Raw genomic sequence first — 22,945 nt, 5'->3', positions numbered from 1 at the left:
TTTAGTAGAGACTAGATTTCACTATGTTCCCCAGGCTGGTCTCAAACTTCTGAGCTCAAAGGATTCTCCCACCTCAGCCTCCCAAAGTGTTGGGATTACAGGTGTGAGCCACTGCATCTGGCCTTGTCTATATCTCTTGGTGTACATATGTAAATGTTTCTATCGGTTGTATACCTGGGAGTGGAATAGCCAGGTCATAAGGTTTGCCTATGTTCAGTTTTCATAGATACCAAAATAGTTTTCTAGAAACTGATATGAGTAATAAATAATAAGGCTCTGGTCTCCCGCAAAAAAAAAAAAAAAAAAAAAAAGTTTTCTAAAATGATTGTATCCTGTCCCCACACCCAGCCTCCCCATGGCTTGTACATATCTAAAGTTGGCTGTTAGCAATCCTGAGACTATCATTTTCTTTTTTGTAAGGTTTCAATGCTGTTAATAAAAGCTGGTCTACCCTACATTTCTTTTCTTTATTTTTTTGATACAGAGTCTCACTCTGTTGCCCAGACTGGAGTGCCATAGTGCAATCATAGCTTACTGCACCCTCAAACTCCTGGGCTAAAATGGTCTCGAAACCCACCTCAGCCTCCTGAGGAGCTAGAACTACAGGCATATTTCACCATACCCAGCTAATAAAAAAAACTTTTTTTGTAAAATTACCAGTTCCAATAATAGCTAAAAGTGTTCAAAATGTTAATAAAGGTTTTTGTTGCATGGTTAAATAAATAAATAATAAATAAATTTTGTAGAGACAGGGTCTTACTATATTGCGTGGGTTGGTCTTGAATTCCTGGCCTCAAGTGATCCTGCCTCCTTGACCTCCCAAAGCACTGGGATTACAGGCGTGAGTCACCACACCTGGCCCAATCAAAGGTAGCCTCCTCCACATTTCTTATAATGATCGTTGCTCCATACCAATCAAATGCCACAGATGCCCCGTTTACCTGCCCAATTTCACTCTCCACCTACAGCTCACCCCCAATTAACTACAGGTGAAAACCTTAATAATTTTGATGCCACTTCATGCCAAGGGTTATCATGAACCACTTACCACTAGCAACAACGTCCATATTGCTGTCATGAGGGATTGTTTCCACGTGAAATCAGTGGGGCCCTAGGCAGAATTGATCACTACAGAGAGGTGAGGACAGAATAGGTCAAAGGCCTGGGAAGAACGTGAGGCCAAGAGGCTCTGATGTGACATTAAGAGATGTTTGATCTAGGCCACGCATGGTGGCTCATGCCTGTAATCCCAGCACTTTAAGAGGCTGAGGCGGGTGGATCACCTGAGGTCAGGAGTTTGAGACCAGCCTGGCCAACATGGTGAAACCCTGTCCCTACTAAAAATACAAAAATCAGCTGGGTGCAGTGATGCACGCCTGTAATCCTAGCTGCTTGGGAGGCTGAGGCAGAATTGCTTGAACCTAGCTACTTGGGAGGCTGAGGCAGGAGAACTGCTTGAACCTGGGAGGTGGAGGTTGCAGTGAGCTGAGATCACACCACTGCCCTCCAGCCTGGGCGACTGGGCAATACTCTGTCTCAAAAAAAAAAAAAAAAGAAAAGAAAAGAAATACAATACATGTCTGATCTAAAGGCATATCATAGATTTTCTTTCCAAACTAGGCTTACTCCATTTGCATTTATTGATGTGATGTGATGGATAGGTTTGGTCTTCATTCTGGCATCATGTTATGCTTTCTCTCTTGAGCGATTTCTTTGTTTTTCTTTTGCTCTGTGGTGTGTATGTAATTTCTTCAGGCTTTTTTTTCACTGCCTTGGTGGCAATTTGGCATGCTATTTCTTCTGGAACCACCAGACTTTGTCAGGACAAGATGTGTCAGATATGCTAAGATGTGATCTGATGCATACAATCTAAGACTCCACACACAAATGCACTTTCTGTTTGTTTTACTGCTAGACATTTGTGTCCTACACAGGAAGCCTGATAAATTCGATTTTGCCCAATGCCCATCAAAAGACAGGGAGAAAAATGGTTGGTATGTTTATAATTACATGCACAGCTTTAGGGAAGACATTCCTGAGAGAACTTTGATTTTGACTGCAGTTAAGGAGAATCTTCTGCTTATAATTTCATCTGTCTGATAACTGGAAGAATTTTCTTTTCTTTTTTTTTTTTTTTTTTTTTTTTTTTTTTTTTTTTTTTGAGACAGAGACTCGCTCTGTGCCCCAGGCTGGAGTTCAGGGTGCGATCTCAGCTTACTGCAACCTCTGTCTCCCCAGGTTCAACGATTCTCGTGCCTCAGCCTCTTGAGTAGCTGAGATTACAGGCGTGTACCATGACATCTGGCTAATTTTTGTATTTTTAGTAGAGACAGGGTTTCACCATGTTGGGCAGGCTGGTCTCGAACTCCCAACCTCAAGTGATCCGCCCACCTCGACCTCCCAAAAGTGCTGGGATTACAGGCGTGAGCCACTGTGCCCGGCCCAAAGAGTTTTCTACACACCAGCTTCTGGCACATTATGATTCACACTTTGTTCCTTCTCCAGCACCCACAAAGTCTCAGTGCCAGGCACTGTAGGGCACATTTCTACTGTGATGTGACCTCTGGCCCTGCTCCTTCATGTCACACACTTTGTGCTCTGTGCCAGATGAGTTGGCACAGAGGGAGGTAGGATATTTCTACACCAGGATGGCTGGCTATAATTTAATTATAGGTGGAGAAGAGTACAGACCACATAAATGTATTCCACTAAACCCAAACTAAATGTATTCCATGTCAGCTTCCCCTCATTCATGTTTTACACCACCATCACTTGATATGAGGCAAAAGAGAATTCTGAGCAAAAAAGTAGTCTCTGCTTGAAGCAAAATTGCCATATCTATGAAAATTTTACAAAAGCAGATGCCCATGTGAACACATTATGAGAGCCTTCCAACACTGGCCTCAATAGAGGCTCATGGAACTGAGAGGCCCAAAGCTTTGGTGTCTATAGCTGTAAATTTGCTTCTCCTAACAATCAAAAAAAAAAAAAGAGGGCCGGGCACCCTGGCTCATGCCTGTAATCCCAGCACTTTGGGAGGCTGAGGCAGGCGGATCACCTGAGGTCAGGAGATCGAGACCATCCTGGCCAACGTGGTGAAACCTCGTCTCTACTAAAAATACAAAAATTAGCAGGGCATGGAGGCGCATCCCTGTAATGCCAGCTACTCGAGAGGCTGAGGCATGAGAATCGCTTGAACCCAGGAGGCGGAGGTTGCAGTGAGCTGAGATTGCGCCATTGCATTCCAGCCTGGTGACAGAGCAAGACTCCATCTCAAAAAAAAAAAAAAAAAAAAAAAAATTAGCTGTGCGTGGTGGTGCACGCTTGCAATCCCAGCTACTTGGGAGGCTGAGGTGGGAGAATTGCAGAGGTTGCAGTGAACCAAGATTGCACCACTGCACTCTAGCCTGGGTGACAGAGTGAGACTCTGCCTCAAGAAAACAAACAACAACAAAAAACTGGACATTTTGGAAAGTTTGATGATGAGGCGGAACACAAAGCAAGGGGAGTTAGTGTAGGAATCAAATGTTGAATGGTGTTAATCGAAGATAACTTGATACCGTCTCCATGGTACCTTGTGGTTTATAATTTATAGAGACATGATTAAACTGCAAAATACATGTAAGAAAGTCCAACAAAATTCTGGGGTTTTTTCCCGTGATGACTGATGCTTTTTAGGAAATAAATGTCAAAACATTTCCAAAAATTTTCCTTTTGTTCTTTTGGGTTCCTCCGTCTTGCTGGTGCCTGGCCTGCAGATTGTGCTGCTGGGGTGAAGTTGCAGAGCCTAATATGCAGATGACTCTTCCTGAGAGGATTTAGAGCAGCCCTATCCAATAGAACTTTCTGCAACGAAGAAATGTTCTGTGTCTTGTAGTTGCTAAATACACGTTGCTATTGAGCACTTAAAAATGTGGCTAGTGAAAGTGAGGAATTGAGTTTTACATTTAATTTAGGTTTAATCAGTTAGAATCTAAATTTAAGTAGCCACATGTGGCTAGTGGCTACCATAGATGGCTGTGCAGAGTTGGAGCCACACTGAGGGGGAATATGACACAGAAAAGGGAAAGAGGAGGAGGACATGCCAGCCAGGTGGCTGTGAGCAGCTGGAGGGTTTTGAGCAGAGAGGGCCAAAGGACAGTTCTAGCCAGAGGGGCTTTCCAGTAGGGCTTTTCTATATTTTTCCTTCTCAGACATATACCGGGCAGCCAGGTAGGCCAGATAGGAGTGAGGCTGACTCATCCATTGGGCCCATCATACCTTTAGCGGTCCACAAAATGTTTTTATTCTTTTGAAATTTAAAATTAATTTCATTAATTTTTTTAATAGACAGGGTTTCGCTATGTTGCCTAGGCTGGACTCAAACTCCTGGGCTCAAGTGATCCTCCCACTTCAGCCTCCTGAGTAGCTGGGACTACAGGTGCTTTTTTTTCCTAAAAATATGTTTAGTAATGGATGATTGGATGTAGAAAAAATATATATATGTTTAGGTTGAAGAAAATACTTTAGACCGGGAGCAGTGGCTCAGGCCTGTAATCCTAGCACTTTGGGAGGTAGAGGCAGGTGGATCACATGAAGTCAGGAGTTTGAGACCAGCCTGGCCAACATGGTGAAACCCCGTCTCTACTAAAAATACAAAAATTAGTCGGGTGTGGTGGTGAGTGCCTGTAATCCCAGCTACTCAGGAGGCTGAGGCAGGAGAATCACTAGAACCTGGGAGGCAGAGGTTACAGTGAGCCAAGATTGCACCACTGCACTCCAGCCTGGGCAACATAGCAAGACTCTGTCTCAAAAAAAAATTAATAAAATATATAAAATTCATATATTCATCTTTATGCCAACCCAGTGGTAAGATATTATTTTTAAAAAAATGTTTAAGGAGAAAGGGTTCCTTGAAAACAAAAGTGCCTAGGACCCAAGAAAGTCATTGTGTGTGTGTGTGTGTGTGTGTGTGTGTGTGTGTGTGTATAGCAGGGAAGGGAGAGGGTGCTTGCTTCTTCCAACATTGACAGCTCATGCTGGACTCCTAGGCATCTGCCTGGCCACCACCCCCTTTAAATGCCACCCCCCCCGGGGGTACACCTGGCCTCCCTGAATGGGCCCACCTGCCCCGAGGCCTGGCACGAAGAAGCCAAACAAAAGAACAAAGATTCCTCAACAATCCCAGGGTCAGAAGAATCTTCTGTACCAGGCTTGGAAAATGCAACTGTGGACTATGACATAGTTGGGCAAAGGGCATTGTGGGGCCAGGGAGGAGTTCAGGAGCTGTGCGGGAAGAAGGATGGAGGGCAATGCTTTGTTGTAGAAAGGGTGAGCTCGTTAAACTTTACAATCCCCCTGATACTGACCCCATTTTACAGAGGAAGAAGCATGGGCTCAGAGAGGTTGAGGAGCTTGCCCAAGCTCACAGCTGGGATTCAAACTTAGGTGTCTTTGATCTGACACTCATGCCCCAACTCCCTCGTCACAGATCCCTGGGATGCCTGACTCAGCCATTGTAGGACCGCGGGCGAGGCATAATGGACAGCTTCTAAGCTGACCACCCAATCCTCCCCAGTGGCTGTTCTCCATTCCTGCTTCCCAGAAACCCATCCTTCCCGGGCTGATCCTACAAAGGATCTTCTATAATAGGATCTTGGGGCCTCAATTTCCCTTTTGTGCGTGTGCTGGGGCAGGGATCTTCCTCTAGGAATGAGGAAGAGAGAGAGACAAGAGAAAAGCATGGCCTTTCTGCCCCACTGTGCTAAGTCCCCAGCCAGGGTCCTCCCGGAAGCCCAACCCCTGCCGCGCGCGGCCTGGCGTGCAGGAATGGAGCTCGGTCCCTTTAAATCCCGCCGAGGAACGCCTGAGGGCCGGGCCGCGCCATTCCCGGATCCGCCGGCTGGGAATCGCGGGTCCCCGCGCGTCCTGCAGCGCTTCCCGCGCCGCGCCCCCAGCCCAGTGCGCCGGCTCTGTGCGGGGGTGCCCGGGCGGTCGGGAGAATGAGCCGCATCTACCACGACGGCGCGCTCCGGAACAAGGCGGTGCAGAGCGTCCGGCTGCCAGGGGCCTGGGACCCCGCCGCCCACCAGGGGTAGGCCTGGGCGCACGGCCTCGGGTCGGCCTCCCCTGCCCCGGCTCGAACCCCGCTCCAGGATCGGGGGGTGGGATGCGGGTGGAGGAAAACTGGGGTGGCCAAAGCCGCCTCTCCGCCTTCAGTCCGCCCCTCCAGTCCGCCCCTCCCGGCGCCCCTGCCGCCGCGCCCGCCCAGCGACCCCATGACACAGATCGGCTTAAAGCTCCACGCCTGTCCGCCTGCCCTCGAGAGAGGGTCCGGACCCCCAGACAGGTCTCCGAAGGCTGTGCTTCGCCTCACGCCGACCTCAGGCCCCACCCCACCCCTATAACTATAAACTCCAGCTACTTGCCGCGCTGCTTTTGCACAGGCTCATGCCCTGCCCCAGAAGGGACAGTGGCCGTGCTGTGGCGGGAACAGCGGGCGGGCTGGTCCAGAGCAGGGCCTGCCTGGGTGAGGAGGATTTGGAGGGCCAGGCCCTGTCGTCACAGGGTTATGAGGCCGAACGGACCATTCCATTTACAATTGCACGGAAGAATTGTGCTAAGTGAAATAAGCCAGACACAGAAAGACAAATATTGTGTGATCTCGTATATGAAATCTATAAAAGCGCTGTACCATAGATACAGCAGAACAGTCCGGGCGCTCTGGTTCACGCCTGTAATCCCAGCACTTTGGGAGGCCGAGGCGGGTGGATCACTTGAAGCTAGGAGTTTGAGACCAGCCTGATGGTGAAACCCGCCTGATGGTGAAACCCTGTCTCTACTAAAAATACAAAAATTAGTCGGGCGTGGTGGCAGGTACCTGTAATCCCAGCTATATGGGAGGCTGAGGCATGAGAATCGCTTGAACCCAGGAGGTGGAGGTTGCAGTGTGCCACTGCACTCCAGCCTGGGCGACAGAGCAAGACTGTGTCAAAAGAAAAGAAACAGTACAACAGTGAACAGTGATTGCCAGGGGATAGTGGATGGGGATGGGGTAATGATCAAAGGTACAAACTTTAAGGTATAGAATAAACAATTTCTGGGGATCTAATGTACAGCATGGGGTCTGGTGGGTGTGTTCATTAATTTGTGGTGATCATTACATAGTGTGTACTTAAATCATCACGTTGTGCACTTTGAATATATATAGTCTGTTGTCAGTTAAATATTTAGAAAAATAATTGCGGGGGATGGGGATGGATTGGATAGAGACAAGCTAGGTAGAGTTTTCACTTCCCACTCTCATCCCTCTTCCACTGTCATCTTCAGCTGTCCCCACGCTTCTCCATTTCTGTGGATGCAAAAAAGGAAGCCTCCAGGTTCTGCTTTTATGAAAACCAGAGTCGAGAAGCCAGGGGTCCACTTCCCCTCAGTGAAGGACCGTGTGATCTTGGACTAGTCTCAGACTTCTGAGTTTTGGTTTCTTCACCTCTCAGTAATAACCATTTCCTCGGGTTAATGACCACCTGGATATGAATGAGAAGAGGAAGATGAGAGTGTTTAAAAACAGGTGGAAAGGGAAAATAGTTTATTGCAGCTTAGATACCTACCCCCACATTTGGCCCAATAAAAAAGTAAAATCTTTTATATTTAGTAATCACTTAATAGCTTACAAAACACCACACACATGATCTTGTGTCAACATCAGAGGAGCAGAGTGAGGCAGCTGTTTTCCTCCCCGTTTTGTAGATAAGACTGAGGCTCTGGTTCCAGTAACTCCCAGTGGTCTTGTAGGAGGGGGCCATAGCTTGATCTTAGGGCAGCCTGACACGGTTCCTCCTGGCATCTGGGCAATGCCCCAACCTTTGGGACCCTTGCAGTGTTGGAGACCCTTATGTAGGAAGCACGGGGAAAGGAGCTGCTCGGTACCCAGCCTGCTCAGGGCTGGGTAAATAGGAGACATGGGTGAGATTTGCTGAGGACTGACAGAACCGGCTATCCTTTCTTTCCCTTTCATCCCCAGGGGAAATGGTGTCCTGCTGGAGGGAGAACTGATCGATGTATCTCGGCACAGCATCTTGGACGCTCATGGCAGGAAGGTGAGGATGCTTCCTCGGTGCTAGTTAGAGGGCACTGACTTCATGGTCGTCACCCACTGTGGCATCTCCTTGTGCTGGGTCCTTCCAGTGCCATGAGTTGGGATTCTTGATGGGCTTAGAAAGCAAGTGGGAAGTAGGTCAGGAGATTTACAGCCAAATGGGACCACCAGCTGGAAGAATAGTTTAAGGCTGTGTTGGGCAGCAGACAGGTGGGGGGGCCTGTGTTCTTGCCAGAAGAGCCTGGGTCATGGCTGAGAAGGCCGACCAGGCACTAAACCCCAGTCTTGCCTGAATGTAAACTCTGACAGTGTCTGGGGCTTCAGTTCCCATGTTGATGTCCTGGCTGCCTTTGCCCTCTCAGCCTCCTGGGGTCATGCCCTGTATCACCACCCCATCTCAGGTGTCTGTGAGTACACCTGGCATTTACCATCCAGTACTAGCCTGTGTCTTTTTTCTGAGCGCTAGTTCTGACTTTCCACTACCCCTTCAAATAGCCCCACCTGGATGTGCTGACCACCTTATCTCCTTGGTCTTTACAACTGAGCCTGGTCTCTAAAAATGCCCCCCCCAGTAGGGCCAGAGGTCTGGTGCTACATGGAGCCTGCATGTCCCTCCTGTACCCCACAAGAACAGCTCAGCACTATTTTCATGTCAGGCGGTATTTTGCTGCACCCTCCCCTCCTTAGCACACAGTCGGCAGGTGGGAACACCCATCAGAGCCCCTAGCCAGCCTGCCCAGGAGAGCCCAGCAGTGTCTCCATGCTGATGTGGGGCTTGCTTGCCTCAGCTGCCCTCAGGCAGGGCCTTCTCCTAGCCCCTCTTAAAACTTGCCTCCTCTGACTTCCATTCCTGGTGATGGTGCAGTTGCCCTCCCAGCCACCAGGCTGCGAACCCTCACTGTCCCCTCCCCAGGTAAGCAATGCCAGGCCCTGCTGGGCTCCTCCCTTGCCCATTCCTCCCCCTCCCCTGCCTTCGCTTCCTCTTGCCATGGCTGCTTACCTCAGATGGACCCTCAGCCTGTCCTGATAAAACCTTGCACCTGTCCCCCTGCATTCTGGCTGTCCCCAGAGCTCATCCCTGCCCTGCTGCCAACAGGACAAATGTCTTTCCAGAAATACATCTCTGAGGTTTCTCTCACTGCTGCTCAGAAACCTTTCAGGATTCCTTGTCCATCAGATAAAATCCAAACTCCAAATGCCAACTCAAGACCTGTCCTGAACCAAGCCCACTTGCTTTCCCAGCATGGGCTCCCAGAAGGCCTCCAGGTGCCCTGTGTGGCTCAAACATGCACAAGGGCCTCTTGGCTTTTATTTCCTATACTGTCCCAGGCTTTTAATGTTCTTCCTACAGCTTCTTATTCCCACAGTTGGCAGACCTCCCTACCCTCCAAGACTTCATCTTTCTTGATTCTACCAGGAAGTGGCCTCCTATTCTTCAGGCCCTGGGAGCATTTTACCCACCTGCCTTGAACAACTGGCAAACAGCATTTACAGCACACTTCACGCTTGGCACTGTGCTTGCCCCTCTGTTATCTCATTTAACCCTCATAATATTCTTAAACACAGACATCACATTATCCCCATGTGATGGGGAAACTGAGTGGTTTGTCCCAGGCTGTTGGAAGGGGCAGAGTGGCTGCCCTCACTCAGGGCTCCTTTTCAGTGCCCTTTCCATTGCACCTTGGCAGCGCCCATTCCTGCTCCATGGTATTTGGGGTCCTCGGGCTTGGGTTATGGTTTTGTTTTGTTTTGTTTTGTTTTGTTTTTTTGAGATGGAGTCTCATTCTGTCTCCCCAGCTGGAGTACAGTGGCAGGATCTCGGCTTACAGCAACCTCCGCCTCCTGGGCTCAAGTGATTCTCCTGCCTTAGCCTCCTGAGTAGCTGGGATTACAGGCACACCCCACCACACCTGGCTAATTTTTTATATTTTTGATGGAGACAGGGTTTCACCATGCTGGCCAGGCTGGTCTCGAACTCCTGACCTTAAGTGACCCACTCACCTCGGCCTCCCAGAGTGCTGGGATGACAGACGTGAGCCACCTTGCCTGGCCGAGTTATAGTTTTCTTTCTTTCTTTCTTTTGAGACGGAATCTCGCTCTGTTGCCCAGGCTGGAGTGCAATGGCACGATCTCGGCTCACTGCAACCTCCGCCTCCTGGGTTCAAGTGATTCTCCTGCCTCAGCCTCCTGAGTAGCTGGAATTACAGGCACCTGCCACCACGCCCGGCTAATTTTTTGTAGTTTTAGTAGAGATGGGGTTTCACCATGCTGGTCAGGCTGGTCTTGAACTCCTGACCTCGTGATCCACCCGCCACTGCCTCCCAAAGTGCTGGGATTACAGGCGTGAGCCACTGCGCCCAGCCCAAGTTATGGTTTTCTATATATACTTTTTGTCTTTGGCTGTGTGGAAGCCCTGGGCTTGCCCTGTTAGGAACTTCTAGTAGGGCTCATTATGTGTGGCGGGTGCTCTTGTGAACCTATGAATGAATAAATATTTGGGGGCGGGGGGAGCATCTGCCTAGCTTGAACGTCTTTTGGAGCTGAGGTGGGCTTCTGGGGTAGATGTGAGGTTGGCGGGGCTGCAGCCAGAGCCCAGAGTGTGTGTGTTGTGGGATGAGGCTGCCTCCCTCACTCTCTGTCTGCCTGGCCCCAGGAGCGCTACTATGTGCTGTATATCCTGCCCAGTCACGTCCATCGCCGTAAATTCGACGCCAAGGGAAATGAAATCGAGCCCAACTTCAGTGCCACCAGGAGGGTGAACACGGGCTTCCTCATGTCGTCCTACAGTAGGTATCCTCTGCCCTCCCTCCCTCCCTCCCTCAGGACCCTCCTGCAGTGTGGCGGCCTTTGTCTTCTGAGCCTCTTAGCCCCTGGAAATTGTCTTTTCAGCCTGCTTGACGTTGAAGCCCTGTGAGTGGCCTGAGGCTTCCACACCCACCCCTGGCCTTGCCTCCCGTTTACTCAGAGGATCTCCGTTCCCTCCCCTCCATCCCAGGGCCCAGGCTGGCCTTCCCACCTCCTGACGTTTCCTGTATCTGGCAGAATCATCCACAAACCTGGCTTTGGGCTCTAACTGCCTTTGTGCAGAGCCCAGGCCAGGCCCTAGGCGGTCTCTGTTTTACTGCCCAAATCCTCATTTGGTTCTGGGATCTTAGTCCATGCGTGCTATATAACAAAATACCTTAGGCTGGGTGATTTATTAACAATAGAAATGTGTTTGTTTATTTTATTTTTAATTTTTAAAATTTTTGTTTCTTTGTGCATTTTTAGTGGCTGGGTTTTGCTGTGTAGCCCAGGCTGGAGTGTAGTGGCTATTCTCAGGTGCGATCATGGCGCACTACAGTCTTCAAGTGATCCTCCCTCCTCAGCCTCCAGAATAGCTGGGACTGTAGGTGTGTGCCACTGCACCTGCTTAAGAACAAAAATATCTGGCTTACAGTTCTGGAGGCGGGGAAGTCCAAGGCCAAGGTGCCAGCAGATTTGGTGTCTGGTGAGGGCTTGCTTTGTGCTTCAGAGACGGCGCCTTCTTGCTGAGTCCTCACATGGCAGAAGGCAAGGCGGCTGTCTCTTCAACCTCTTCTGTAAAGCACTCATCCCACTCGTATGCCGTGACTTACTCACCTCCTAAAGGTCCCACCTCTTAATGCTATCACATTGGTGATTAAGTTTCAACATATGATTTTTTTCTTTTTTAAAAAAATTTTAGGGTGAGTGCGGTGGCTGACGCCTGTAATCCCAGCACTTTGGGAGGCCGAGGTGGGTGGATCACTTGAGGTCAGGAGTTCAAGACCAGCCTGGTGAACATGGTGAAACCCCATCTCTACTAAAAATACAAAAATTAGCTGGGCGTGGTGGCGTGCATCTGTAATACCAGCTATTTGGGAGGCTGAGGCAGGAGAATCACTTGAACCCAGGAGGCGGAGGTGCAGTGAGCCGAGATTGCACCACTGCACTCCAGCCTAGGTGACAGAGTAAGACTGTGTCTCAAAAAAAAATAGTAATAATAATAATACTTTTTGATGGCCACTTTACTTCTAGGCATTATGTCCATACTCCATCAGTGGAGGAAAGGCAGCTGAGTTCGACTTTTTTTTTTTTTTCCTTTTCTTTTTCTGTCTGAGACAAAGTCTGGCTCTGTCCCCCAGGCTGGAGTGCAGTGACTCGATCTTGGCTCACTGCAACCTCCGCCTCCCGGGCTCAAGCGATTCTCCTGCCTCAGCTTCCTGTCAACATACGAATTTTGGGGGATACATCCAACCATAGCAGGCCCTCTATGATCTTGTTCTTCTTCCTAATTTTTTCTCTGGTAGAGCCTCTTTGCTGTCTGCCCCTGGGTGAGAAGGTTTTGAGGTTGAGTGGGACTCTATCACTTTATTCATTCATACCTTCAGTTACTCATTGACTCTCTGAACATTAGGGACCATCTATATCATGTGCCAGCCCTTGTGCCACACGCTGAGGGGTCCAGGGATGAACAAGACCCAGTTGTATACTTGAAATGTTCTCAGTCCAGTAGAGGAGATGGACAGGCCCGGGCCCGGATCCCGTGAAGGGTGCTGAGCCCAGGCAGGCATGGCTGGGGACGCCCTGGAGCAGGGAATAACAGGACTGAATCCTGAAAGATAAGCAGAGGTCAGCCAGGTGCCAGGGATTTGCAGGGTGTTTCAGAGAGGCAGAGGGTGCCCAATGCCTGGAAGTTGAAGACTTCCTGACCCAGGTATGAGAAGCCATGCAGGGCAGGCAGCAGGAGGGGCGGGCACTGAGGAGCTCAACTCTAACTGAGGGTGCAGGGCAGCCCTGTAGTGAGTGGTTTTAAGTAGGCAGGTGATGTGATCAGGTCTGTGTTTGAAAATCTCCAGGGAGGCAAATAGCCTGGAGCCCAGCGAGGCCTGTGAAAAAGCTGTTAGGGTCACCTAGGACAGAGATAAGAAGGCCAGGTTTAAGGACCTGTCAGTGAGGGTGCAGAGACTGGAGCAGCTCAAGCTAGGGGAGGCACAGTGGCCTCAGTGTTGGCTTGGCTATTGGGGAAGAAGAGGAAGGAGTCATGATGACGCCAGGTGTTGGGCATGGGTGCCAGGCTCGGGAAAATGGAGGGGCGAGAGGTTTGTGGGGAGGAGGTCTGTTTGGAACACACTGAGTTTGAGTTGCCAGGAGCACTGCTGGGTAGAGGTCCACTGAGGCCTTGGAGGACAGTTCTAGAACTTGGGGAGAGAACTGGGCTGCAGCACATTGAGAATACTGAAGCTACGGAAGTGGACCAAGTTACCCAGGAGGAGAAAAGAAGTGGGCCCGGGAGGTTGTCTTGGGAAACAGCAACAATAGGAGGTGGATGGAGAAGGAAGAGCAGGAGATGGAGCCAATGAAAGGTCCGAGGGATGGGGAAGGTGTCATGTCTCTAAAGCCCCACGAAGCCAAGGCGAACAGGCGTGAGGAGCTAGCAATGGGGTCAGGCACTGCCCACAGGTTAGTTAGGTCTGAGATATGGAGCATCCAAGAGGTTTGCAGGTTAAGAGCTCACTGGTGACTCTGGTGGGGGTACACGGTGTCTGGAGCAGTAGGTGTCAAAGCCAGAATGCAGGAAGGCCTTGAGGAAAGGTCAAGGAGTGGGGAGAGAGAGACAGGTCCTCAGGAGGTGGGAAGGGGTCTGTCTGCAGCCCAGATGGAGGAGCTGGCTTGAGGCAGGAGGAGAGGCCTCCTATCCTTTGAGACAGAAGGAAAGAGGAGATGTTTTGTGTGGTCAGAAGTGAGTTGACGGCTGGGCGTGGTGGCTCACACCTGTAATCCCAGCACTTAGGGAGGCTGAGGTGGGTGGATCACCTGAGGTCAGGAGTTTGAGACTAGCCTGGCCAACATGGTGAAACCCCATTTCTACCAAAAATACAAAAATTAGCCAGGTGTAGTGGCACACGCCTGTAATCCCATCTACTCAGGAGGCTGAGGCAGGAGAATTGCTCAAACCCAGGAGGTGGAGGTTGCAATGAGCCGAGATTGCACCACTGCACTCCAGCCTGGGTGACAAAGCGAGACTCCATCTCAAAAAAAAAAAAAAAAAAAAAAAAGTTGACAGGTGAATGGTCAGGGAAGTGGGGGGCCCCACTTGATGGCTTCTGTTACCTTGCAAAGAAGGTGAGATGCTCTGTCTAGAGGGTGTCGGGGCAGAGGGCTGAGGAGAATGGAGCAGTCCTGTGGGAGCAGCCACCTGTGCAGTCCCAGAAGGCATCCCTGACAGAGCTTGGCTGAGGTCATACACCATGAATGGAATGTGTTCCATGAAATGTGTTCATGGGTTGGCTGGGATGTTCTCCAGCAAAGTGCAGCCACCTGGGCTTGGCGTGGCGCAGGCAGCCTGTGGGACAAGCTCCGGGGTTGCTGTGCTGGGGTGTGGCCTTGTGAACACCCAGCCCTGGAAGGCTGGGCCCACTTCACAGTCCGGGAGTGCCCCTTCCCTAATCCAGCACCTGGATTTAGGACTCCTCCCTTAGCCCATGAACTCTGCCAGGGCCAGGAGAGAGGAGGCAGACTACCAGAGTTTACTCCTGGTTCCAGTAGACCTCACCCCAGCCAGGTAGACCCTGAGAGCCTGGAGAGAACCCTGCCTGGCCACCGGGGTCTCAAGATGGAATGCGTTGGGGTGCTTTGAATCCTGCCTCCTCTACTACTGTGTGACCTTGAGCTAATTACTGAACTTCTCTAAGCCTTAGTTTTCTCATCTGTAAGATAGGAATAGTGAAAACATGAACGCTCACCAAGGGGTCCATGTGCCCGGCGCTGTGCTACATGCTTTATTTCCTTTATACGTCATGTCAGTCCTGTCAGGTAGGTTCTGATTTTATCCCATTTTTCGGGTACAGCGAGGTGATGTGACTTGCCTAAGTTATTGTGGAGCCCAGATCTGCAGCAGGCTGCCTGTCCCCAGCCCATGCCTGTCCGCCTTTGCTGTGGAGTTCCTCGATGAGGACTTGCAGAATGGGCACTGAGTCCCAGCCTCCGGGTGACTGAGCTTGGAAACACTCAGCCCTCACCTGGCTCCTGAGAGGCCCTCCGGAAGTGCTTGCTGCCACAGTGATAATGACCCTCCTGCGCTCTGTGCCTGCAGAGGTGGAAGCCAAGGGGGACACTGACAGGCTCACACCCGAGGCGCTGAAGGGGCTGGTCAACAAGCCAGAGCTGCTGGCGCTGACAGAGAGCCTCACCCCCGACCACACAGTGGCGTTCTGGATGCCCGAGTCAGAGATGGAGGCGATGGAGCTCGAGCTGGGGGCCGGGGTACGGCTGAAGACTCGGGGCGATGGTCCCTTCCTGGGTGAGCAGTGCAACCCTCACTGGCCCCCACCGTTCCTGTGGCCCATGGGGGCTCTTGGCCTCCCTTCTGCCTAGAGCTCATGGGAGCAGGCAAAGGCTGGCCTCCATGGGGACACGACCAAGCCCTTGAGATTTACTCCTAAATCCCTGCACAAGTGCCCTAGGGCCATTAGGCTCGACAGCCTGTATCCCCGGGTGCCACCCAATCCCATGGTTCCTGTGAGCGACTCTCCCCACCATACCTTGGGGGTCCCACCCAGAGACTCACTGACCACATCTAGGCCTGGAGAAAACAGTGGTTTAACCCAGGCCTAGGGGACCCCACCATAATGGGCCCAGCCCCCACTATGTTTCCGCCACAGGGACAGAGGACATTCAACTTCATCTCTTCTTTCAGATTCATTGGCCAAACTTGAGGCTGGAACAGTGACCAAGTGTAATTTCGCTGGTGATGGAAAGACAGGGGCATCCTGGACAGACAACATCATGGCTCAAAAGTGTTCGGAGGGGGCTGCAGCAGAGATCCGAGAGCAGGGGGACGGGGCAGAGGACGAGGAGTGGGTAGGTCAATGGGGAACCACCTGGTGTTGGTGCGGTTGTATCTCCTGGCAGGAGCATGGTACATACTGGTTGAGGTTGTGGGTAGGATGAGAAGATGACAGGATGAATCTTACCCCCCAGCTTTAGCGGAATTCTGTGAAACACCTGGGAATGTGTTAGCATCAGGAAAATTCCTATAAGGTATGAAGAATGACAACCTGGGACCTTTCTTTTAGGTGGCTCTGAACCTAACTATTCCCCAAAGATTCCCAAGTGGTAGGAAGGAGGGGGTGCAGAGGGATATTAATGATGGTCATTAAGTCTCAAAACATTTCTACTTCAGGTGAATACATTAACCATGCTGAGGCAGTTGAACAACTGAATGCGTAGTTTTTCCTCCCTTTGGTTTGGGCTCCTTGCATGAAGTGTCTGGAGAATGGCTGACCTGGTCCTTACTGGTTTTTCTTTTGCTGAGAGTCAGTCCCCTCGTTGATCCTCAGCCTATTCACAGTTGCTTTTCTTTTCTTTTCATTTCTTTTTTTTTTGGAGACGGAGTCTCATTCTGTTGCCCAGGCTGGAGTGCAGTGGCACGATCATGGCTCACTGCAGCCTCGAACTCCTGGGCTCAAATGATCCTCCCACCTCAGCCTCCCAAGTAGCTGGGACTATAGGCATGCATCACCACGCCTGGCTAATTTTTTTATTTTTTGTAGAGACGAGGTTTTGCCATGTTGCCCAGGTTCACAGTTGTTTTTCTGAAGTATATTTTACCCAAAGACTTGAATTGATGTCAAAAGGCCCCAAAATGAACATTTATTATTTTATTTTATTTTATTTTTTTGAGACGGAGTTTCACTCTTATTGCCCAGGCTGGAGTGCAATGGCGCCATCTCAGGTCACCACAACCTTTGCCTCCCGGGTTCAAGCGATTGTCCTGCCTCAACCTCCCAAAGTGCTGGGATTACAGGCATGCGCCACCATGCCTGGCTAATTTTGTATTTTTAGTAGAGATGAGGTTTCTCCATGTTGGTCTGGCTGGTCTCGAATTCCCGATCTCAGGTGATCCACCTGCCTCAGGCTCCCAAAGTGCTGGGATTACAGGCTTGAGCCACCACACCTGGCCTCAAAATGAACATTTAAAGCAAAGAAGTCACAGAAAAATGCACTATTTATCTAGGTGATGGAGATGATGTCTTTTGCCAGAGAAAGCAGGGGCATGCAGATGAAAGTGTCTGGATTCCTTTTTGTCTTCATAAAGCGAGTCTTGGACTGAAAAACAGTCCAAGAGCTGTTGGAGCTGCCGGGCCAGCTCTAATGAGGTGAGGCCCAGGCAAGCACTCATGGGCCCCACAGACACCACGCAATTGAACCCTTGTTTGTCTGATAACTTGCAGTGATGTTTATGACATGTGCTGTCTCCACATCTCTTTACCCCTTGGATTTCTCTAGGATGACTGAGGGACGTGGCTGTCTCCGGGGGCACCAGCACCTTCTGTAGCATTGTGGAAAATTTCCTCCATGAACTTCTACTCTGGAGCTGGAGAGAACAGTCTGCCAAGTCTTACCTGGTTCTTCCCCGTAGCCACCTTGGAATACTCTTTGAACAAGCTCTGCTAAAACCAAACCCATGACCACTGTGTTGGTGGTGGGGCCCCATGCTGTGGCTCATGGAGGGCCCCTCCCTGCATGTGAGTCTAGCCTTCCTAGACATTACATGATGACCCTTTAAAAAAAAAATTAGAGATGGAGGTCTCACTCTGTTGCCCAGGCTGCTCTCAAACTCCTGGACTCAAGCGATCCACCCACCTCCGCCTCCCAAGGTGTTGGGATTACAGGCATGAGCCACCACACCCGGCCTCATGTTGACCCTGGCCCTGGATAGCAGCCTTGTTTTTGGAGGCAGGTGGTGGGAGAGACCCTAGGACAGCCTGAGAGTAACTGGGCCTGGTATTGGTGCAGAATGGGGAATATCCCTTGTCTAAATGCAGAGCGGCTGAGAGAAGTTGGCGGGGCTCTTCCTCTGTTCTCATTGTTTCCTGCTTTCCTTCCCCATCTGCCCCCTCCTCAGCACTCTGTGTTGTAGCCTGTACTATCCTGCTTCAAGCCTCCATGTCCCTTGTACCTTCCCCCCACCTCGAGTTGCCAGTTCTTTACTCCCCCAATGATCCCATGCCACCTTGGGGGTTCCTGTCATCTGACATCCCTGGCTGCTTTCCTGGTAGATGCCATTCCCAGAGAGGCCAACAGTGTGGCTGGCTCGTCCGCATCTCTCAGACTCATTCTGCCAGGCTACAGTTTTGAGAATACCTTTTTTATTGTTGTTTTGTACCTGGAGAACTTTTTATGAATGAGTAAATCTTCAGAAAGGAATTCCTCCACCCTTACTGGGTTATTGTTAGGTGTAAATGGCCTTTCAGCTGAGCAATGTTCCTATGAGAAGGAAGCCATTTCTCTTGGGTCATGGACACTGCCTTTTGGGTAGTATACCCACACCCAGATCTGTGAAGAGACCTGGAGTTGAAGTCTCCATGTCGTCAGGACTTGGTGGCATGTCGATCTTGCTTGACTTGGGGAAAGAGAGGGTGGTGGTGAACTAATAATTATGGAGTCCCCCTAATGTGTGAAACACAATGCTAGATGATTTCCATGATAACAATTACTCATACTTGTGCTAAGCACTTGTGATATCTTACTTGTCACAACAGTCCATGAGGTACTGATTATTATCCCCATTTTTTTCATGAGGCTAAAGCTCAGAGCTCTAGGATAGTAAACAGTGGCAAGAGGAATTTATACCCAAATACTCAGATTTCAAAGCCCACATTCTTAACTACCAGACTATTCATATTATAGAGCAGGAAAAGGGTCTCAGAGAGGTTAGGCAACCTGCCCAGAGTCACACAGCTAATGAGTAGCAGAATCAGGATTCAAACCCAGAGCTGTCAAAAGCAAACCTTATGTTCCTTCCACTGTCCCCTGCTTCCTTGCCCTTCAGAAAGGTCTTGGAAATGGGCCAGAGGATGTGGTAGCCACTTCACTGGTGTTCTGTGTCTGAATGGGACTTTCTCAAAGGCAGGCCATGCTGGGACCTCAGCCATGGGAGTGGCCGGGGAGGTGGTTGAGCAGAAGGATAGCTGGGGACACTGACTGGGGGTAGAGTCACCCAGTGTCTTTAGACATCCTGCTGCCTAAAGCACTGTGCCCAAAGGGTATGGCAAACTTATATGGACAGGTCACCATTCCAAACAAGGAGGCCCAGTGTGTCAATAGGAGAGGTCCTAAAGCAACAAAAAGGGTGGGGTGTCTTGGAGGGGCTTCAGGAAGGGAAAGACCATTGTGTCTGGAGCTCAGAGAATGGGGGCTGGTGTTTGAGATGAGGCTGGAGATTGGGCATGGCATCCTCATGCATGTTAAGGAATTGGGGACTTTATCCTTAACATCCTGGAAGCCAGTGATCCCATGGAGAGTGAGAAGATCTGATCTGTGTTTCAAAGGTCACTTGACTGCAGAGCAACTGGAGGCGAGGAGCTCCTTTAGGAGACTGCTGCAGTTGCCTGGGTGAGAGGCTAGAGGAGTTTGGTCTATAGCAGTGGCAGGGGAGATGGAAAGAAGAGAATGATTTGAGGAGCATTCCGGGGGCAAAATCAATAGGACCTGGGGGGAGACGAAGGGATCAAGAATGATGCCCAGATTCTGGGTGAGTGGCAGTGCTGTGGTGCACAAGTAGTGATGTTATGTTTCTGAGTGACCTGCTGTTTAGCAGGAGCCCAGCCTGTGGCTAAGAAGTATAAAGAACTGAAACTAGCTCCCTAGGGATGGGAAAATCAAGTGGGCTGAGGATAAGAACAGGGCCCCAGGGCCGGGTGCAGTAGCTCACGCCTGTAATCTTAGCACTTTGGGAGGCCGAGGTGGGCGGATCACTTGAGGTCAGGAGTTTGAAATCAGCCTGATCAACACAGTGAAACCCCGTCTCTACTAAAAAATACAAAAATTAGCCGGACATGGTGGCACATGCCTGTAGTTCCGGCTCCTTGGGAGGCTGAGGCATGAGAATTTCTTGAACCCAGGAGGTGGAGGTTGCAGTGAGCTGAGATTGCCACTGCACTCCAGCCTGGGTGACAGAGTGAGACCCTGTCTCAAAAAAAAAAAAAAAAAAAAGAATAGGGTCTCAGGCTCAGCAGCTAGGGAAACTGAGGCAAAATCCTATTCCCTAGGACTAGGGACTAGGAAGGGAGAAAATAGGAAGCTGCTGTGGCATAGGCATCTGCGTGGGCAGATGGTGAGGCCAAAGCCCCTGATTTTGCCATACCTCCTGCCCTGGTCAGGACTGGTTCAGGCATTAGGGCAGGCCCAGCCAGGGCAGGAGCCTTCTTACATACACCTGTGGGGAGTTGAGGAACTACAGCAGGGCTCAAACCCTGCTTTCAGGGGCCCCCATGTGGCTGGCAGGGGCAGCTTTCAGAAGCTAGACTGGATCCTATTACTCCCCAGACGAAAAGCTCAAATTCCTTAATACAACTCAGAGCTCATCACAGTGTCACAACCCTCCTTTCTCGGCTCGCTTCCTCCTTAAGAGCTCTGGGGTGATCCTTTCAGACCAGCCCGAGGGATCTTCCATAGGTTGTTAATAGGGCTAGAAACAAAAAGTGGTGGTGTTTCTATGATCTAATTTGTTGGAACAAACGTAACGTTAAACTCAAACATTTCTGTAGGATTTCTTGGAGCTTTAACTATACTAACATTTACTGTAACTCTTCAGGACAGGGTATGATTACGTATTTCCCACATTTCTTTGGTCATAGAACCCGTTTTTGTGAGGAGCATTTCATGGGACAGCTGTTGTGAGAAACAGTTTGGGAAGGGTGGTGTTGGTCCCATGGAGGGGCTGGCTGTTCCCGGAGCAGGCCACTCCCCCACTTCCATTGCCTTGCCTGGACTCTTTTCTTGTGGGGAGGTCCCTTTCCTCTATCCATCTGAATTTCTTTTCTTCCACCAGTGTCCAGCTTGCCTTTCACCATGGGCCTAATGATGGAAACTGATAGTTATTTTGTATCTTCAAACAGAACCAAGAAAATCCTCTGAGCTTCATTCATATGGGAAATTTTTTTCTTTCTTTTTTTTTTTTTTTTGAGGCGGAATTTCGCTCTTGTTGCCCAGGCTGGAGAGCAATGGCTCAATCTCGGCTCACTGCAACCTCCACCTCCCAGGTTCAAGAGATTCTCCTGCCTCAGCAGGAGGATTACTGTAATCCCAAGTAGCTGGGATTACAGGCCTGTGCCACCATGCCTAGCTAATTTTGTATTTTTAGTAGAGATGGGATTTCACCATGTTGGCTAGGCTGGTCTCGAACTCCTGACCTCAGGTGATCCACCCTCCTCAGCCTCCCAAAGTGCTGGGATTACAGGCATGAGCCACAGTGCTGGACATTATGGGAAAATTTTTTGAGGGACTAAACTAATCTCCACAAATAGCAATGCATTTAGGAAATATATTTAAAGGGGAAAAAAAGACTCATAGTTTCACTCAGTCATGTTCATAATTTTTAGTGTTTGGGTTTTTTAGCATGTAATTTGTGTACATAGTTTTGGTTTTTGTAAACTTGCATGGGGTTTTCTGGTACAAACTGGAAAACCTGCTAGACAAATTCTGAAACATCTGTAATGCTTTGTACGTAGTTGTTGTAACACTATGCCCACACATAATCACTTTCCATATTGCTGCATAGTCTTTGTAACCATTTTTCTTTCTTCCTTTTTTTGAGATGGAGTTTTGCTCTTGTTGCCCAAGCTGGAGTACAATGGCGTGATCTTGGCTTACTGCAACCTCTGCCTCCCGGGTTCAAGCTATTCTGCTGCCTTAGCCTCCCGAGTAGCTGGGATTACAGGCACACGCCACCATGCCCGGCTAGTTTTTGTATTTTTAGTAGTGACGGGGTTTCACCATGTCAGCCAGGCTTTTCTTGAACTCCTGATCTCAAGTGATCCTCCCGCCTCAGCCTCCCAAAATGTTGGGATTACAGGCGTGAGCCACCGTGCCCACCTGTAACCATTATTTTTAAGATTGTTACCATTGGATAGTTCTTTCATGGTCCAACTTTTGGATATTTAAAATTGATCCCTGTGTGGCTAACAGAATTAATGTTTCCAAAAATGTTGAAAATTATATAGTTCCCTTAATTCCCCACCTCTAACTATATTTTTGGGTTATTTCTTTAGGAACAGATGCCCAGGAGTCATATTACTGAGAATCTAGAAATCTTTTGTAAAGTTCTTGTTATATTGCCAGATTGCTTCCCAAAAGCGTTGTTCTAAACCATAATTTCACCAGCAATGTAGGGGAGAACCATTTTTATGCTGCCCTTGTCAGAATTGGGTATGAAAACATTTTTAAAATGATTTTTGATGAGGTGAAAATAATATTTTAATATATTTTAATTTGCCTTTCCCGCACTTATAGTGAGCTTAAACATTTTTTCCTTTTCCTAGCTGTATTTCTCCTTTTGTTATTCATTCTTTTGTCCATTTATCTACTGGGGAGATGGGGAGTGTTCTCTTTTTAGTTTATCAGTTATTTGTATTTTAAATATAACCATTTGCCATATTTTAACGATTTTTCCATTAAATAATTCTTTTTATAAAAAAACTTTATATATCTGTTGATGTTTTGTGATTTTTATTGCTTCTAAGCTAATACAGATTTTTGGATATTATTTAATTTCGTTTTCTTCTATTTAGGTTATTATCTGGTTTTATACTTAACTACTTATTTTCAAATTGCTAACCAGTTATCCTAATAGTATTTACTGAATTCCTTCCCATTCCTACATCACATATTAAAATTATTTTGTGCCTAAATTATTTATAATATTTCAGTTAGTCTTCCTATAATTACAATTTGAACCATCAAAGTAGGTTTTCATAGTTGGCAGAGCTAGTTCTTCTTCATACTTCTGTTTCAGAATTTTCTTTAATATTCTTCCTCAACATTTTAAACATTTTGTCAAGTTTCAGTGCAATTGACTTTGGG

General features: G+C 49.1%; 1 protein-coding gene and 1 non-coding gene across 2 annotated transcripts; one reads left to right on the top strand and one right to left on the bottom strand.

Moving 5' to 3' along the window:
- Positions 1-5,826: 5,826 nt before the first annotated feature.
- ARPIN (actin related protein 2/3 complex inhibitor) lies at positions 5,827-22,561 on the top strand. Its single transcript, XM_054450395.2, has 6 exons — positions 5,827-6,073; positions 8,003-8,078; positions 10,731-10,863; positions 15,174-15,380; positions 15,777-15,940; positions 17,369-22,561. The coding sequence occupies exons 1-6, from the start codon at positions 5,982-5,984 to the stop codon at positions 17,375-17,377; spliced, it is 681 nt and encodes a 226-aa protein (XP_054306370.1). The 5' UTR covers positions 5,827-5,981; the 3' UTR covers positions 17,378-22,561.
- Positions 21,524-21,585, bottom strand: LOC129014770 (U7 small nuclear RNA). Its single transcript, XR_008494308.1, has one exon. It is a non-coding gene; the product is annotated as a U7 small nuclear RNA (small nuclear RNA).
- Positions 22,562-22,945: the final 384 nt, after the last annotated feature.

The sequence above is a fragment of the Pongo pygmaeus genome, chromosome 16 (genome assembly GCF_028885625.2).
Source record: "Pongo pygmaeus isolate AG05252 chromosome 16, NHGRI_mPonPyg2-v2.0_pri, whole genome shotgun sequence".
Lineage (NCBI taxonomy): Eukaryota > Metazoa > Chordata > Mammalia > Primates > Hominidae > Pongo > Pongo pygmaeus.
The sequence above is the reverse complement of the archived record's forward strand: the minus strand, read 5'-3'. Positions and strand labels throughout refer to the sequence as shown.